Consider the following 18,603-nt stretch of genomic DNA (forward strand, 5'->3'; position numbering starts at 1 on the left):
TTATTTAGTGCATTAACAAGAATCTGCATTATATGACTTTAATCAATATGCATGATGGGATATGTATATAATAAGACACAGCATTGTTATTTTGTGTTTCTTTACCAAACAGTAAGCATTCAGCATAAAGACCTGTTAGTACAGTAAACATAACTTGAAGGATAGTTACCAAAATATTGAAAGAAAGTGAATGCTGTAATAGCTTTAGTCATTTCTCCATTTTATCTATTTTTGTGACTTAGAGAAAATAATTATTGGCTTTTACATTGCAGTATACACTATCATAATTTTGCATAATCACTTTTGCGAAATGAGCAATTAGAAATCCAAATAAACAGTTCAGATTAACTTTTGGCTTCATAAATATTTCAATATATGTCTTTGGTATTTCTGAAATTAATTTAAAACATAACTTGGAGGCATCAACATTCAATTTAATAGTTATTATTCAGGGATTAGTTAGAATTATATTTAATTATTAACACTGAAATAAGTACTACAGAACGTGGGACAATAAATACAGACAATTTTCAAGCATAGTGTAATTTATAACTGTGATACAATATTCTTTAACTTGGCATGCTTACATTATTTAAAACATTTTTAAAAAGCGTCACTCAATGCCAGATTCCCCTTTGAACAAGTATAAATATGTGGTAGAAAGATCTACACAAGGCTTTAGGCCAGATTTTCTCCCTTATGTATTCAATTTAGATGTGTTTACATCCAGGCTTGATGTTTGGTCAGTTTTTCAGTGAGAAGCACTCTCTTCTAGATAATAAAATTTGATAAAACAGCCATAAAACTTGAAAAATGCCATTCTCGTGGTCCCATAAATGTAAAATTGCTGGTAGAGTTGGGGGATTTATACCTAGTGTTTGTCCCTTCACAGAGGCAAACATGCAAAAAGCCACTGTAATAACCCTTCAAAATCAGATAATATTCTGACAGCTCAGTTTTACTAACAAAAGAGTCCTGGGCAGAAGCCAGGAGGCCCAGGTGCGCTGTGTCACACCAGTATTTAATGTAGTCTAATATCAGATAGATGCCAGTGAGAGAAAATACTCAGAATAAAGTATAGATAATAGCATGGACAGCCACTCATTGCAAAATTACTTGTGCTCATCATGCTGTGAGCTTTGTATTAAATTCTTCTGTCAAGTGGTAGGAATCATAGGGAGAAGTACCTCAGAAAACCTTCCTTGCAACCTTGGATAAGGATCTATAATATTAGGCTTTCATATGATAATGGCAAATGATGCCCTTTTTGAAAAATTGCTGACTGGTAATGAAAGTCCTAATCAGATTTTGTTGCAGAGAACCAGGAGGTGGGGGAACTATGCCTGTAACACCCTTCTTCCTCCACCCCTTTAGCAAATGTAGCAAACTTGACAACAGCAGTGAGTCTGAGAGAATTTATCTTACATGAATTTCCAACAAAGCCTGTGGGGTTGTTTTATAAAATGAGAAGGTGGTGGTTTAATAAATGCTGGGCCACCTGAGGCACTTTCATTAAAGGCTTTTTCTAGACAAAATCACACTGTTTGCATTTTCCTCCTGTGCTGCCTCGAGAATATGAACGTTACCTCTTCAGTGAGAGTGGATATTGTATGTGAAGGCATGAAGAAAGGTGATTTATCTTTTGGTGCCCAAAATAACTGTTCGTAACACCACTGTTGTTAGAATTAATATTCAAACACATTTACTGTCTTCTATTTGAATGCAAAATTGTAAAATAAAAAAATGAAGACACTTTGGAGGATTTATCAGTAAATCTGACAAAGGTTAAACCTATGCCATTACTTCAACTATCAGTTTCAACTACAGTGATGTTCATTTGTTTGAAACTATAAAATAACTTTCAAAAATATTAAGGATCTACAAATGGTTTTGTTTTTTTAAATAACAAGCTTATCAGAAAACTGCAAGGAGTAGAGATGCTTGACAAAATATGTAAGTAGGTCGCTTCTATAAGTAATATGAAGCTGATTGTTAATAAATTTTTAATGTAATTTCTAACATCAGTGAATGCATTTGCTAGTCCTAGAGAGGCAGGGTAAATAGGCGAGATTCATAGATGTTTTCATCCGTGTCAATGGACTCACCATCTGTGTAGGTTTCTCTGCGCAGATGTCCTGGCTGGTGTTTCGGTTTCTTGGCTGGTCTGGTTTTCTGCATTACGGCGGCACTCATGTTGCTGTCTGTAGACACAGGACTTGTGGGCCTAGGGCACTGAGACGCATGAAAATGTCGACGGCCTAAGGAGAAAAGAAAAAAATCCAAGCCAAACTCATCAGTGAATTTTAATTACAACAGGAACAACAAAAAGAAAACATTAAAACCAGAAACAGCTTTAATTTTTCTGAAAAGCAACAAAAAAAGCTTAAACAAACTCTTCTAGCAAATAATAGGCTTGTTGTCACTCCGCTATTTACTGGAAAAAATACCCCAAAAGCAGTTTCTGCTTATTTCATTTGTTTTAAACTGCAGTGCTTTTATTCTGTTAAAGTTCATGATACCTATTTATTAAAGAAAAGTATTCCAATTATTTTTGCAATTAGCTTCACTAAAACGTTATACTTAAACAAAAAGTAGTAATTAAATGTTTGCATAATATAGCCAATGTTTGTTGCTTTTTCAAAAGAAGAGCTAAAGTTCTTAAGAAATTCATGTTCTAAGAAAAATGAACAGTACTAATGGCACCCATATTTTAATTAAACATATATTTATAGTATACTTTGAAGACAGACTCAGGTGTATTCTCTTCAGGTGGTCTGAAATTGATCTAGCTCACACATTTAGGTCTGCCAAAAATTACTTACATCTCTTTTCTATCTCTAAATATTTGCTAGTTCTGGATACTTAACGTGATCCCTCCAAGACTTCTGTTTTTTTTGGTGGTGGAAGAGGTAGATGTTTGGTTTTGGAGAAACAATAACCCCAGGTACCAGTGGGAATTGAATTTACTAATTAGACATGGCGTATTTCAAAGCTCCCACATTCTCTGGTGCCTTACATAGATGCTGTATTACAACACCTACAACATATTTAATCCATAATCCCAATGGAGATATATTGGTCCTATGTTTGACTTTCACTGTTTTGGTTTCTAGAAATTCTAGTCACAAATCCAGAACTTTCTACTGTACCACAAGAAACTTCAAATGGACCGCGACAACATGTCTTTTGGCTATAAACAGAAGCCACATATAGTGCAATCAACACATTTAAAGATGATAACTGAAGCATATTAAATAATATACATTAATGCAGCCAAGTGAGAAGCAGTGTGATTGGATATTCATATTAACTTCAAGTCACATGACAAGCACCGTCATTCCCTGAAAAGACACTGCAATAAGCAGAGGCCAATGCATGTTTAGTTAATTAAAATTATGAGCTCAAGGAAAACCAGAAGTGCCATTAAATTACAAAACAATAAAATTTTAAACCAAACTCTCTTTAGCTATGATGGAGACTATTACAATTAAAGTTACATATCCATGAAAACAGAGAATTAGGGCTGAGACTGAACCCATTATTCATTCTACTGTGTAAGGCCATCCACTGCTCACAGACTCTGAGCTATAAGGTTGTTTACAGATGAATTTTCAATGTTATTTCTATGTTTCGTCCATTTAATAAACTGAAATATTTTCTAACGTATTCTCAAAGCGGTGGTTTGAGATGCTTAATTTCACCATTTTTTACAGAAGGTTAAAAAATAAGGAGGAAACAAAAGCCGTATGTAAAGTTAGATGCTATTTATTTATTAAGAAAGATAATTAGGTTTGCATAGTTTATTACATTCAGCAGCTACTAGAGGAATAAAAAACCATATTTGATTGAATGACATAAAATATAGGCCTGGCCAAAATAAATATATATTCTACAATAATAAGTTGAGAGATATTAGAAATCTTTTTCCTGTAACACATTCTTGATAAATAATATATAGAGATGACTTTATAATGTAATTTACATTTTATCTGAATATATTCTACACTGATAAAAAATAATGGCCAATCCAATATGTGAAAAGACCATGGAAAACTACCAATGTGGTAGTTATTAAATTAAGAAAAATAAAACAGTAAAATACCAGTAACTGACTTGTTGTGATGGCCTTTTCCTTCTCTGAAATGTATCTCTTTCTTGCTGATCATTTCACTCTACTATTTAGATTTTCTTGGCTATCAAAAATATAAACACACAAAAATATGTATGGGAATGTATATATTAATTCTACAGAAATGAAAATCATGTGATAAATAAGTCTTACATTTAAATTCTTTTCTTTCTTGAACTATTTACTTTCTAAACAGAATTGGGAAGAGGAGGAGATAAGTAAAAATATGTTGTAACATAAAGATGAATATATGGTAATTAAAAATTGGTTACTAGCAATGAAAGTAAAAATATGAAAAGCACTTGGTTTAGCTTGCTCTCCCAATTATTATATTTAAAATGTTTACTGTAAGTATGGAACGTTTATGCTTGAAAATGTATGCACATTACATATACCGTCATATCTTCCCAATTAATATTCTAATTTGAGAGGACATAAAGAGAATGGGAATTAAGGAGAAATAGCCCATTTTCCAAAGGTCAAAGTGATCTACTTGGATATTTATGTATTTTCCCTACAGAATTTTTATTTAAACAAGAGAACTATCACAACAAATTTGATTTTGGTGAGGTTCTACACAAAAAATTAGAGTATACATTCAAAAACACAAACTTCATTTAATTGACTGTATGTATAGTTTAAAGAAATTATATCAATTTGTGTAATACGTATATTTGCTATGGCTATCCTAAAAAATGAGGTAGCTCCCTATCACTCATATTATGTAAGATTTATTAAATAAAAACTAAATAGAAGATTTAAAAAGCCTTGTCAAGGAAAAGGGAATAATCCAACTAAGTCATATTCTTGGACTGTCATTTCCTTAGGCAGCTAAAAAAAAAAAAACTGTAAGAATAGATGCTTTTCAAATAGGACGTAAGATCATAGGACAGAATCAGCAACAAACATATATACATTGAGTTTTCTTTCCCAGCTTGGTGAAAAGTGTTAGGACTCACCAGCAGCATCCTGCATTTGCCGTCGTGCCACTTTCAGACCAGCATACTCTGCCGCTGCTGCGACTGCCTGGGCAAAGTCAGCATCAGTGAAAAAGGAGCCGTCCGAAGAACTAACACTGGAGCGTCCGCTGGAAATGTTGTCCTCCTCTGAGGCTGAGCCCCAGCCGTTGATCATGGACCCCGTGACAGAGCTCTCCAGGTCCCCAACACTGGAGGCAGGTGTCTGCTCAAGCCCACGTAACAAAAGCCTTCTGGTTTGCATCTTGGCTACCTCCATGTCGGCTTCGTCTTCTTCCTCTTCTGGCGCATCCGTATCCATATCTGAGACCAGGGGTCCTGAAATGTAGCCATAGGTATGTGGAGGGGAGATCGGCCGTGGTGGTGGAGGAGGACTCACAGGCTGCCGTCTGTATGAAGATAAATAAATAGGTCTGGCTCAGCTTGTTATTTAAGACATAAAAGGACAAATTACCCAAGAAATTCACAAGCATGCAGATTTGACCTTTACTTCTTTTGAGCTCATATGTTCAGAAAAACAACTGAATATCACAATATATTTAAGTTTGATTTTATATTGAGTTGCACTTCGCAACCAGAGGCTCCACCGGGTTACTTTCTGATTCAAGTTTAATAGAAATATAGTCAGTTATCTCTAAGCCTTCTTATGTTTTATCATTTGGATTATGTTTCATGAAAAAAGGAAAAGTAATACTTGTTTTGAAAACATACACATATGTATCTGTCCTAAAGCATTTCAAATATTATCCATAGTTTATCATTACTGAAGACAACTGACATTCATCCTGAAACACTTTGCTCTGCAAACATCTGTTTCTTTCCCTTTTTTAAATCACCTCTCCTACTTTTTCAAGCAAATGAAGTCATTCATCTTCACTATAAAGAGTAAAATTTCATAAGATTTAAAAAAGCACACATTCAGCATATGATATAATTTCCTTTAGATTTTATTCTATTAAAAAAAAGCTATGGAAGCCAAGAGTAATTCTTCTCTGATTTATTCGCTATGAGTTTCATTAAAGATCATTAACTATTTTTAACACTATTGCATTTATTGTTATTCTATCTTTTTTAAAAATATATTTAAAGGTATTTTTTCTTATGTCCTGGAATTAATTTAAGAACCAGAGTTGAGGACAAAATGAAGTAGTCTCCCAAAATATAGGTAAACAGTTACCAATTAATTGGTTTCAACCAACTCTCTGCAAAGATGAAGAATAACAACAGCTAGAAGCCATCCTTCCACTAACACCACTAGGGCTATGATCCACAGTGAATAGATGACCAAGAAGGTATAGAGCATTTTGACTTTAGTAGGAAGCAAGATTCGTGGAAGGAAGTCATCCCCATGGGAGGAGAATGCTAAGAGAATAACTCTTAAATTAAAAGAGTGCCATCAAAAAAGGAAGACATGGTTGGATTTCTAGTTGGAGGAGTCTTTGGTCAGTGACTTGCTCAACAGTCCTAATATTCTCTAAGCAAGGGTAAAGAGGTGACGTATGGAGGACTTTCAGATGGAAAGGTCATTAAAACACCTCATCAAATTTTGGACTCCTGAGAAGTAAAGAGGATAGATTCTACACAAGCTGCCAAACTGAGCACTGGTATTGGAGAGCAGCTGAGATTAGGGTCTAGGGTCATCTGGTGACCTCCACAGCTTGGGAGGCTAGGAGAGATACAGCATGAATGCCATCAACTGGTAGTTTACCTGAAGATATGGATAAATCACTTAAGAACTGCAAATGCCTAGAGATGGTGCCCAGGATTGAGGCCTTCATCAGTGGGATAAGTGAATGTCGGCACCTCTCCTTTAGCACCCTTATGATACTCATAGAGTAAGATGAGATAAGAATAGCCTTTAGAGCTAACCAAGCAGAAGACTGGATCCTCATCTAGTTTGCCCTTTTCTCATTCCATCTTCCCTGCCTTAGCCCTAGGAGAATGCACCTGGCAGAGGCAGGTGGAGGGAGGTATTTAAAAGCAGAACATGATCACTTTCTCCATGCCACCATTGCCACAGAAAAGGGCATTTGGCAAAGGATGTCTGGGAATGCACAATTGAGGTTTTAAAATGAACAGAAATGACTGGGCGTGGTGGCTCATGCTTGTAATCCCAGCACTTTGAGACGCTGAGGTGGGTGGATCACCTGAGGTCAGGAGTTTGAGACCAGCCTGGCCAACACGGCGAAACCCTGTCTCTACTAAAAATACAAAAATTAGCCGGGCGTGGTGGTGCATGCCTGTAATCCCAGCTACTCGGGAGGCTGAGGCAGGAGAATCACTTGAACCCGAGAGGCAGGGGTTGCAGTGAGCCAAGATCAAACCATTGCACTCTAGCCTGGGTGACAGAGTGAGACTCTGTCTCAAAAAAAAAAAAAAAATTAATTACATGACATTAAATTAATAGAACTAGATTTTAACAGCAAGCAAACAAAACAAAACCATACAGGACCTGGTCAAGATCTAAATAAAGTTAAAACCAGTAGGATCTGCTCCAAGATCTCTACTATAGAGAGGGAAAAATAACTTTGATATGGCACAGTTTCTAGGGTGGCATGGGAGTTTTTTGAAGAAAAACGTTTTCAAGCTGGGCTTGGTGGTGTGCACCTGTAATCCCAGCACTCTGGGAGGCCAAGGTGGGTGGCATCAGGAGTTCAAGACCAGCCTGGCCAACATGGCGAAACCTCGTCTCTACTAAAAATACAAAAATTAGCCGGGTGTGGTGGCAGACACCTGTAATCCCAGCTACTCGGAAGGCTGAGGCAGGAGAATTGTTCCAACCCGGGAGGCGGAGGTTGCAGTGATCCAAGATCGTGCCATTGCACTGCATCCTGGGCGACAGAGTGAGACTCCATCTCAAAAAAAAAGAAGAAAAACATTTTCTGCTTTTTATCCCAATGAATTTGAACTTTGATAAATCTGTTCAATAGAAATGGAAAACATTAAAAATAAATGATTATTAAAAATATTGCAATTAACTCATTTAATGAGCACTTACTTTGTAGCTAAGCATATTTTATAAGACTTACTCATTTAATTCAATAACTTTTTGAGTTACTTTTTAAATGATCATTTTACAGGGGAGAATATTGAAATTCAGAGGGATTAAGGGTCTTACCAAAGTTGCCACAGATCACATGTATCAAATGCAGAATTTAAAACCAAAGTTTATTTCCAAGGGCATGACCTTCCACACACATATATAAGTGTAAATATATTATATATATATGTGTGTGTGTGTGTGTGTGTGTATACACATAAGCTAGGAGAGATATGTGCCATATACAGATGTATTAAAAAACCAAGAAATAAAAGCTAATATATTACATTGAAAAAGTATGCATATACACACATATATGTAATTATATATTATTATGTGTATATATCTGTTATATATACACACAACATTCTTTAATATAATGCATTATTTTTCATTTCTGGGTGGTTTTTAAAGTGTCTGTGTGTGGCACTAGGAGAAATATGAAAAATGTGCCAAAGCTGAAGTTATTTAAGAGATTAAAATAGATAATTGTTTCAATATGGAGTGTTATACACATAGGAGGAAAACCATTGTTTAATTTGGAATGCAATAAAATACCACACTTAAAAGTTAATTTACAGTCTTTGTCAGCATACAAACCCAAAATACCACAAGAAATTTCTTCCTTCTTAAAGACATGTAAGACTTTTTAGCACAAAGGAGACTATTTTGACCCTCAATAAAGAAAGATGCAGAATGGCCGACTTCACTATGAAAGGATGCCAGCATTGTTGTGTTTGGATAATTCACATTCTGTAGAGCAAATACATCTTCATGTAAAACAAGGGCTGGCTTTTAACTACAACCACCCTTTACAAATATTGAAGAAAGACAGAAAAATTTATTCAAACCATCTGTAAATAAGGCAAGCCCAGGGAATGTGTGATAAACATGTACAGTTTGAAATATGTAATACATTCTATTGGAAAACAAAAAGCCATTTCAAGATGCTGCACTCAAGTGGGACTTGTTGCAAATGAACCTCAACCCTCTAGATTTCTCCCCGAGGGGTTTCAATGTCTTCTGAAATAATGTATAAGTATATGACTGTGTATCGCAACACTCTAGTCTCCTGCAAGAATGATGCCTTCATAAACATGTTCAAGAGAAAAGCGGAATGATGTCATTAATTTATCAAAGTAGGTGTTTATACCATTCACCATATAGCATTTACCAGGCAAAAGACAAAGGAGAAAAATGCACACCTTTGAGATTTTGTTCTAACACCGGCGTAGCTTCAGTTTCTTGTAAAAGTAACTATTACCTCAATTTATCTGTATTAATAAAACAAGTAAATGTTCATGTATTCCATATATGAACATAATTTTTACTTTTCTAGAGACTTTTACTATACTGCAATAAAGTTAAGTATATCAATCACTTTTTAAAACAACATATTTGAATAAGTTTAATTATATTATTTTCCCAGCTATTGTTTGAAAAAAAGAGAAGACAAATTCCTATTATGTTGATCACCTAGTTTACCCAGTTTTAGACAAAAATGGAATACCCTAGAAGTTCATTATAATACCAAAATTGAAATATTCATAATAATGCAGGTCTTTAATGTTTATATAATTCGACTTGCAGTGTTATAATGGTTTAAGTTCAGTAATTTTATTAATGTATCACACTATCTGCACCCCTTATCAATAAATATAAATGTAATCAATGTATTTATTCTTTAAACATTTACTGTGAGCCTACCATGGTAAAGACTGCTAGATTTATACCAAAAAGATCACAGGCAAACAGAGCTTAGGTAACATGCTTTATGCTTTATGATAGGTAAGGATTCAATTTTAAGGTAAACATACTTAATGTAAGCTACATATCTAGCCATGGCAGACTGTATTCTACAAAATGTCCATAGCAATATCTCCCATTCCAAATGCTATTCTGAAATGAGAACTTGCCATTCTCCCATCAAGAGAGGTAGATGAGTTCAACACTCTCGAATCTGGATGGATGGATTCTGTGATTGCTTTAATTCAATGTGGCAGAAGCAAGACTATGCACCAGTTCTAAATGTTAACTGGCCTGGCAACTTCCCCTTCCTGCCTTTTGGATGCCAGCTGCCATGAAAGAGTTGCCATTAACCTGAGACCCCATGTTATGAGAAGTCCATACTATATGGTGAGACCTGGAGGATAAGACTCCATGTGGAAAGAGACAGAGGTCAAGGAGCACTGAGACATCAGACACATGAGTGAAGAAACTAACTTGGAAGTAGATCTTCCATCCCCAGCCAAGCAACTAAAGCCATATGGATTGGAGATGAATTGTCCAGCTGAATCCTTTCAGAATTCCTGACTCATGGGATTATGAATAAAATGATTAGATTACTTTAGCTCACTACATTTTGGAGTGGTTTGTTAGACAGCAATAGAAACAGGAACTCGGGCACTATGTTAGGAATTCAGCTAAATGAAATAGATATCCATGTCTAAAGGGACTTTAGTCTAGTGGAGGAGACAAATAATTAAATATGCAATGACAGAGGATATATAGAGTGTTGTGGGAACACATAAATATGGCTCCTATCCCAAAGCTGGGACATCAGGGAAAGATTTACTGAGGAGGATCTGCCATTTAATCTTGGATCTAAAGGATACATAGGTGTAAGCTCCAAAAGGAGAGGAGAAAATGGTGTTCCAGGAAGATGGGAGAGCACGTGCAAAGATATTGAGGTGAGTGAGAATTGTGCTTATTTCAGGAACTAGAAGAAACTTAGAGTGAAGACATCACAGACATTGTTCGGGGAGTAGCAATGGGTAAGGATGGTAGGGCACACAGGGGTCAGATCACAAAGGGCTTTGATTGCTACATTAAGGAACCCTGCTTTTATTTTAAGAAAAATGGGAAGCCATTGAGAGATCTTAAGCAATGGAGAGACTTGATCAGTGTTTCAATTTAGGAAAATGCCTCTGCACAGTCTGCAGCAAGGAATTAGATTGAAGGAGGAGCAAGGCTGAAGCAACAAGACCACTTAGCAGAACATTACTGTAATGCAGGTGAGAGAAAATGGCTGTCGGAACTAGGAAAGTGCATTTATGGCTGGAGATATGTGTATCACTCAGAATGATATTTAGGCAGTAAAAACCTACAGGAATAAGTAGTTGGATATATGGGTCTGAAGCTACAGAAAGAGATTTGTAGAGAAATAGCTATCTATATCTATGAGTGTACCATTAGGGAAATGGAAGAATGATAAGAATCAGAAGTCGTCTACTGATGGGGCAGACATTAGAATAGATCAAGGGATCAAGAGGAGACTTCATTCAAATACTTAAGATGGAAATCACAACATTGTATATAGTATCAAAAAAGGTAGATACAATTAAAATAGCCAATATTAAGGAATTGGTTAAATAGAGTTACACACTTTACACAAGTGTCTAAATAAAAAGATAACGTGAAAAAATGCTGTTCAGTGAAAAGAGTAGTTTATAAAATAATATTGGCGTATCATAAATCCAAGCAATATATAAGTAGAGAAGAAAGATTGAAAGGATCTTTACTGAGGTCTTCACAGTGATTTTCTGATTACATAGATCACTGGGACTTTTATATTTTCATTTTGTTTATATGTATTTTCAAAAATTTCTATAGTAAACATATAGAATATACATTAATCATAAAAAAGCAGTTAAAGCACTTTTTAAAATTGGGCTTTCACTTACTTTTTATTAGTGCCCAGTGTTATTTCCAGCAATGACCCTGGAAATAAAATCCATAATACCCTTACAGATTGAAAATCATACCTTTGAGAAAGGCTGAAAATAGTCAAATTGATTGTAAGTGCACATAGTTAATGTATTACCCAATTACATATATCTGCCTCAAGTTCTACAAGCATCCATTTGCCTGAAACAATAGACAGTAGGTCAACTCCAATTATTCCATAGTATCCGATTCCATTCATCAAATACTTTACTGAAGAAAGCTCTGTGGAACTCAATGACATGAACGAGATGAGTTCTGCCTTCAAAGAACTTTTAATTTAAATAGGAAAACAGAGATACAAACAGCAAATACTAATGCAATATGAAAACTGGATAGTGTGGTAACAGGGATGGGAACAGACTCTTATGAAGAGTAAAGAAGAGGGGTTGACTTTTGCCAGGCAAGCAGAGGACGTGTCCTTTGAACAGGGCTTTGAAAGATGAGGGCAATCAGAAAAGAGCATGTAGAAGACCTGGATGTTGATGAGTTTCAGGCAAATTTAGGAACTTTAAAACAGACTTATTAGAAAAGAGTGTATGTGATGAAATTGGGGGGAAAGTAAATAAAGGGAAAAGGATTGTGAAAACCTTTAAATACTGGGTTAAACACTAACTTGACTCTGAATGGGGGAACATTACCAGACTTCTTGTGTGCAAATAAAAATATTGTGAGAATGAACAGAAAAACAGAGAAGAAAAGTGGAATCCATTTAAGGATAAGGGGGATTTCATGGGACAGGGATGGAGGGCCTGCCCTAGCAGCTGTAGGAATGGAAACTAAGGAGCAAAATCAAGGGCCATTTTGGATTAAAGTGACTTCATGAATAACCTCATTTGTAGAATGCTAGGAAAAAACTAAATAGGAGGATAACTAGGCTGATTTCAAAATGACAAAGGTATTGTTTATGATTTTTGCCTATTCCCTCAGCCATCTTATTTTAAAACATTGGTCAAATAAATAATGGTTGAAAATTCTAAACAAGACAGCCATCAAAGTAAAAGAAAAGATAAGTTTAAAGAGTCAAGTCCAAAGACAAAGAATTTGGATTCAGACACATGGTGAAGTTCAACTGGAAATATTGTGGCATTCAGGAGAAGGGACTAGGCTGGGTAAAGAAATTCAATAGCCAACAGAATATAAGAGTTGAACCAAGCAACGGGATGATGGCGTAAAGGCGAGGGCTGTAGGGCATTAATATTTTTGAATACTTACCCTGCTTCAGATGCTTTACACACATTATCCATTGATTCTCACAACAATTTATAAAATGGCCATCATGGCAGAAAGCATAAGTATGATACAAACTGAGAAGTCTTTACATTTGACCATTAGGAGGTTACTTTCAATGGACTGATCAAAGCAAAACGTTATAAGCCAGAATGCAGTGGGCTGAGGTGCGAATGCGAATTAGGAAGGCAGAAGGAGTTCAACAAAATGAAGCAGGGGGAGAGAGCGTGGAGCCAGAAGGGAGGCCAAGGAAGAGGAAGGCATGAAGGGAGTTGAGTTAACCAAGAAGAGAAGGAGAACTGAATGAAGAGGAAGAGGCTGGACATTCCAGACAGATAAAGGAAAACCGGTTTCTGTTATCAAGGAAGGTGGAAAGGAGGACATAAGGAATACAAAAGAAGAGCTAGCGAGAAAGAAAATATTGGGTACCCTGAGAACAGAGACAGGAATGGTGAGGAAAAAAGGTAAGACAAGGGAACAAAAAAAAGAATGCTTAGATATTTCAGAGCTAAATGGTCTCTTTTAGTCTCTCATTAGCTTCTAATAAGAGTAGCATGGATGGTCTGTGACTTTAATATGGGAAAGAGGTGCCTTATTTGCTCTCAATTTTCATAACATTCCATGGGTTAATAATATTACTTTAAAATGTCTGACAATCCAACTTCCTCACTGCCAGATAGAAGAAAGCTTAACTACTTTCTTGTTTTTACAGTGTATGTAATTTGAATCTGGTAATAATCTCTTAACAATAGAAGAGTTAATAAACATTGCAAAATTCTGTTTTAATCTACAGAGTAAAATTCAAGCCACAAAAATCACAGTTTGTTATTCATTTGAGAATATCAAAGGAACTTCTTCTGAGGCAAATAATATACTCAATTTCAAATGATATTAGGAATACAGAAAATAATGTATACATATAATGTGTCAAGGGCAAAAAAACAGTATAAATAAAATCATCAACAATGAGAGAAGAGCTAAAATGGTGCAGGAACAGCTTTTATGTGGTAGAAATGCCAAGTGAAGCCATTGTATATAACAAAAACGTATTGGTTGGGGATGCTCAATACATAGGTTTAAAAAAGTCTAAGCACACACAAGCACACACACACACACACACTATATAATAATCTGACTAAAGTACTCAAAACTCATATCTAAATCAAAATAAAGGTAGCTGAGGTCAACACAAAAAGACTATGAGAAACTCATTCTTCTGTGACATTATAGTTATGAGGGAATACATTATTATGTAAACTTAATTTTAAAAGACAGGAGAAAATCTGTTTTCTGCTGACCAAAGAAGTGACTTATTGATACAAAAGGAACACTAAAGTACAAAAACACCCACTGTCAATAATATGATACAGAGTTAGCAAACCATATACATGATCTCCATGTGGTTATGAATGTAATAGTTGTAAGTGGGTGAGTATTAATACACATTATTTTACGGTTGCAAGTTCACTAGGATCAATTAATCTAATGCAATGGTCAACAATATGACTTGATATGTTAATTGCCTGGGTTTACTATGGGATGATACTGCCAGAAAAGGCTTATGAGACAAGAAAATTACTTCGTGGGATAGCATTCGGTAACTTCCACTGAGGAGTAGAAATTATCTGATTTGTCAGCAAAGAAGGCTAGTGACAACGTACCTCCTGTCGGGCTGGTGCTGCATGTGGCCAGTCTCCTCTGGACAATCCTGTAACATGGGCTGGAGTTCTTCCTGTGGGGAGGGAGTCAGAGTGGCAGTGGACTGATGGCTATAGGACACGGCAGCTGGAGAAGAAGCTGCTCCCCGAACGGGGGGAGTGGGGCCTCGTTCATCTTCCTCCTCTTCTAATTCATCTTGTTGCAAATACATCCTTGCTGGTGGCACGGGACATGGCATTTCTTGGTCATAGCTAAAATAAATGATAAGGATGTGTAGACTTACTTCAGGTTATTCAAATAAACTATTTGGATAGTAATGAAATGTCACCTTTAAATTGTTTTTCAAATCTGAACGTTCTCAGTCACATTAAGGAGGTATTATTGAAAAAGGTTTTACCTCACAAGGTTTGTGAATTACTGCATAAACTATTTTTCTCTAAGGGACTGCAATTGACATTAGCATGTTATAGGGTCTTAGAAGTCATGCAATAAAAAAAATTCACTTAACATGGCTTAATTTAGTACAGCCCAAATGTATTTGGTATATTTTGTCCCTCCAATATGTTCTCTAAAAGACTCAAAGATGGTATTACAGAGGACCTGAAGATGAGCTGCTACATTTAGAGAAAAATTACTCTTTTTTTTTTTTTTTTTTGAGATGGAGTTTCGCTCTTGTTGCCCAGGCTGGAGTGCAATGGCACAATCTCGGCTCAATGCAACCTCCGCCTCCCAGGTTCAAGCAATTCTTTTGGCTCAGCCTCCCGAGTAGCTGGGATTACAGGTGCTCATCACCATGCCCAGTTAATTTTTGTATTTTTAGTAGAGACGGGGTTTCACCATGTTGGTTAGGCTGGTCTCGAACTGCTGACTTCAAGCGATCCATCCGCCTCAGCCTCCCAAAGTGCTGGGATTACAGGTGTGAGCCACTGTGCCCAGCCAAGAAAAATTACTCTTAACAATCTTTTCAGAGAAAGATATAATGGAGGTCAACCTGTTTAGTCCAATACAACCCATTTTTTTTTCTCTGAAATTATAGTAGATCACTATTTCTTCAGCTGAACACAAAATGAAGTTGTTGGCTTGCATTTAGGCTGGTGAGTGAAAAACACAACACCATTCAACAATAAAATGCCCTATTCCTCTGCTGGAGATGGGTGGGAAGCACGATGGATTTGGGGAACATTCATGCCTTTCTCTTTTCTCTTATCCCAGGGCATATGTTTATCGATTATAAGGGCAATGAAGTACTACATTATATAAACTGTGGACCCATTTCCCTTGTTCATTCTCTACCATCCACCTTGTTTACCTGAACTCAGGAAAATTGATGCTCAAATAATGTTTCTTTGCATCTTTCTTTACTTTCCTAATCTCACTATCTCCCTCTTTGCCTCTCTTTTGTTTCCTTTATTAACAAACAGCTGAGCAACTTGCCTACTTATCCAAACTAGAAATGTTTTAGTTATCTTTGACTTCTTTCTTCTCCCTCAAACTACTCCCCAATTCATTTCTATTCTATCAATAAAAACTCTCTAGAATCTATTCTGTAATTTTTATTTCTTGTATGTGCTACTGCAACAATCTTTTAATTGGTCTCCTAGCCTCCAGTCACTCCATTGCTTCCAAAATTACACTAATATGCATCACATGCTGGCTATTCATGTGCTCTTCAAAATAAGAAATGGCTCTCTAATTGTTTAGAGAATAAAATATAAATGACTAAGCAAGACACTCGAGTATCTGCATAATCTGGCTTACATTTGCTGTCCCAGCTTCGTCTCGTTCCCTACCATGTGTTTCATGTTAGTTTTCCAGGAGACCACATCTGTGTGGTCCCATGTCCATAAAACCCCTTCTTCTTAACTGAGAACCGTCTCATTTGTCCAGATCAAGAACAAATGTAGCCAATCACGAAACCTTCATTCTTCTCAGTTAGAATCAGTCTTTCTCCTTGGGGCACAGTTGCAGCTCCTATATTGCTTTTTTTTTTTTTAAACCTATATTCACTTATTTCATTTTAGTCCCCTTATTTTTGTGAATGAAAGCAGCAATGAATGTTGTTAAAATAGCTTGGGAAATGCATTCAGGCCAAGTGGAATGGCTCATGCCTGCCTGCAATCCCAGCACTTTGGGAGGCTGAGGTGGGACGATCGCTTGAGATCAGGAGTTCGAGAACAGCCTGGGCAACACAGTGAAATACCATCTCTACAAAAAAATAAAAATAAACTTAGCTGGGCGCTGTGGTACAAGCCTGTAGTCTCAGCTACTTGGGAGGCTGAGATGGGAGGATCACTCGAGCTCTGGGGTGAGTCCCTGTTTCTAAAAACAAAACCAAACCAACCAAACCAAACCAAACCAAACCAAACCAAACCAAACCAAACATACAGTTTCATTTTCATTACTTGCAGATTCCATATCTGCAAATTCGCTGACTCGGTGTAATTTATTTGTAAACCCCCAAATTGGTATCTGTGGCATTTTCATGGTCATATTCCCACAGACTCACAAAGAGGCCAAAAATTTGAGTGCCTGATGTGCATGTTCCCAGCTGAGGTAAAACAAGGATACACTTTGCTTTCTTGTGTCAGTTCTCACACGGTAAACAAGCGTCCTTTTCATGGTTCACTTAGTGCCATGTTTGTCGAAATGTTTTAAGCTTTATATTAGTGATTTCCCTGCTTAAAATGGCCCTCAAAAGAAGTGCTGAAGGGCTCTTTAGTGTTTCCAAGCCCTAGAAAGCTGTAATGTGCCTTAAAGAAATATATCTACGAAATCAGCTTTGCTGAGGCATGGCTTATTGGGTTCCATGTTAATAAATGAACAATATATATTAAATAAGCCTCTTTAAAAACGCATACATAAAACAAGGTTATGTATTGGTCAGTGGACAAATATGTTGTGGCTAGAGGTTAGAAGGAACCTAGCCCTGTATTTCTCCTAGGACCAATGAATGGTTCAACATTTGCTAACTCACTGTTCACAAGAATTTTAAAACACATAAATATTGTGGATAATGAGATTTCCCTGTCAATATTTTTATATAAGAATTTTACTTAAAAATGCATTTTATAAAAAGATTATTAGAAAACTGAAGCACAGAGGCTTTGTTTCTGGGCATAGTAATACACTTCTCTGTGTGTGGAGAATGAAGGAATGATGTCTTTACAGCAGTCACAGAAAAAACTGTATTTTCAGGTATATTTTACGATTTATTCGCTAATTCTCCACCTTAAAGGAGTTTTCCCCCTTTGGTTATGTTAAAGAAGCAGCTGTTTTGTTTCATTTGGCGGTACCATGTCCAGTTCTACAGATTCTGGAGTGAGAAAGAGGTACACTAGCTTCCTAATTGCTATCATGTGGATTATTATACTTGTTAAATCTTTGGGAGAAACAATCCAGTAAAGTTTACATTTCTACAGAGTTCTCAGCATAAGGTGATAATATCTAAGAACAAATAGCCTTCAGGATCCCATCGTTGTGGTATAAATTCACACGATTATCTTTCAAAAATTTCAAGACCTGTCACAGAAGTTCTAATATTCAAAAATCACAAAATTATATATCCATATGTTAAATTATGTATACACACACAGGATAGATACATGAGCTAATATGTATCATTTTTATATTCCATTCTAAGTTCCAAAAGAATCTTTCAAAGCACAGATTGCTTTTTTGGAAGCAGCAAGGAGAATTTTTACTTCCTGCTGACCAGCACTATTTTATTTAAAGGCAACTGTGGACCTTAGGAATCAGTCTTCTCTTGACCACCTAGTATAATAATTGCTGAAAATGGGCTGAAACCATCATATTACACTGTTTACATCTGTTTGGATGCTCCTCTT

The 18,603-nt window shown here is 36.2% G+C and overlaps 1 protein-coding gene across 15 annotated transcripts in view; it reads right to left on the reverse strand.

The window, feature by feature from the left end:
• The window catches only part of ROBO1 (roundabout guidance receptor 1), a 1,167,403-nt gene that overhangs the window by 15,280 nt on the left and 1,133,520 nt on the right, over positions 1–18,603 (reverse strand). For all 15 annotated transcript variants that reach the window (XM_016941499.4, XM_016941496.4, XM_063806043.1 and 12 more), the window contains 3 exons: positions 14,761–15,009; positions 5,089–5,495; positions 2,106–2,258 (listed from right to left, as the gene is read on the reverse strand). In XM_016941499.4, the coding sequence (XP_016796988.2) occupies positions 2,106–2,258; positions 5,089–5,495; positions 14,761–15,009 (809 nt within the window). The remainder of the gene's footprint in view (positions 1–2,105; positions 2,259–5,088; positions 5,496–14,760; positions 15,010–18,603) is intronic.

Source organism: Pan troglodytes, chromosome 2, assembly GCF_028858775.2.
Source record: "Pan troglodytes isolate AG18354 chromosome 2, NHGRI_mPanTro3-v2.0_pri, whole genome shotgun sequence".
NCBI classification, from domain to species: Eukaryota; Metazoa; Chordata; class Mammalia; order Primates; family Hominidae; genus Pan; species Pan troglodytes.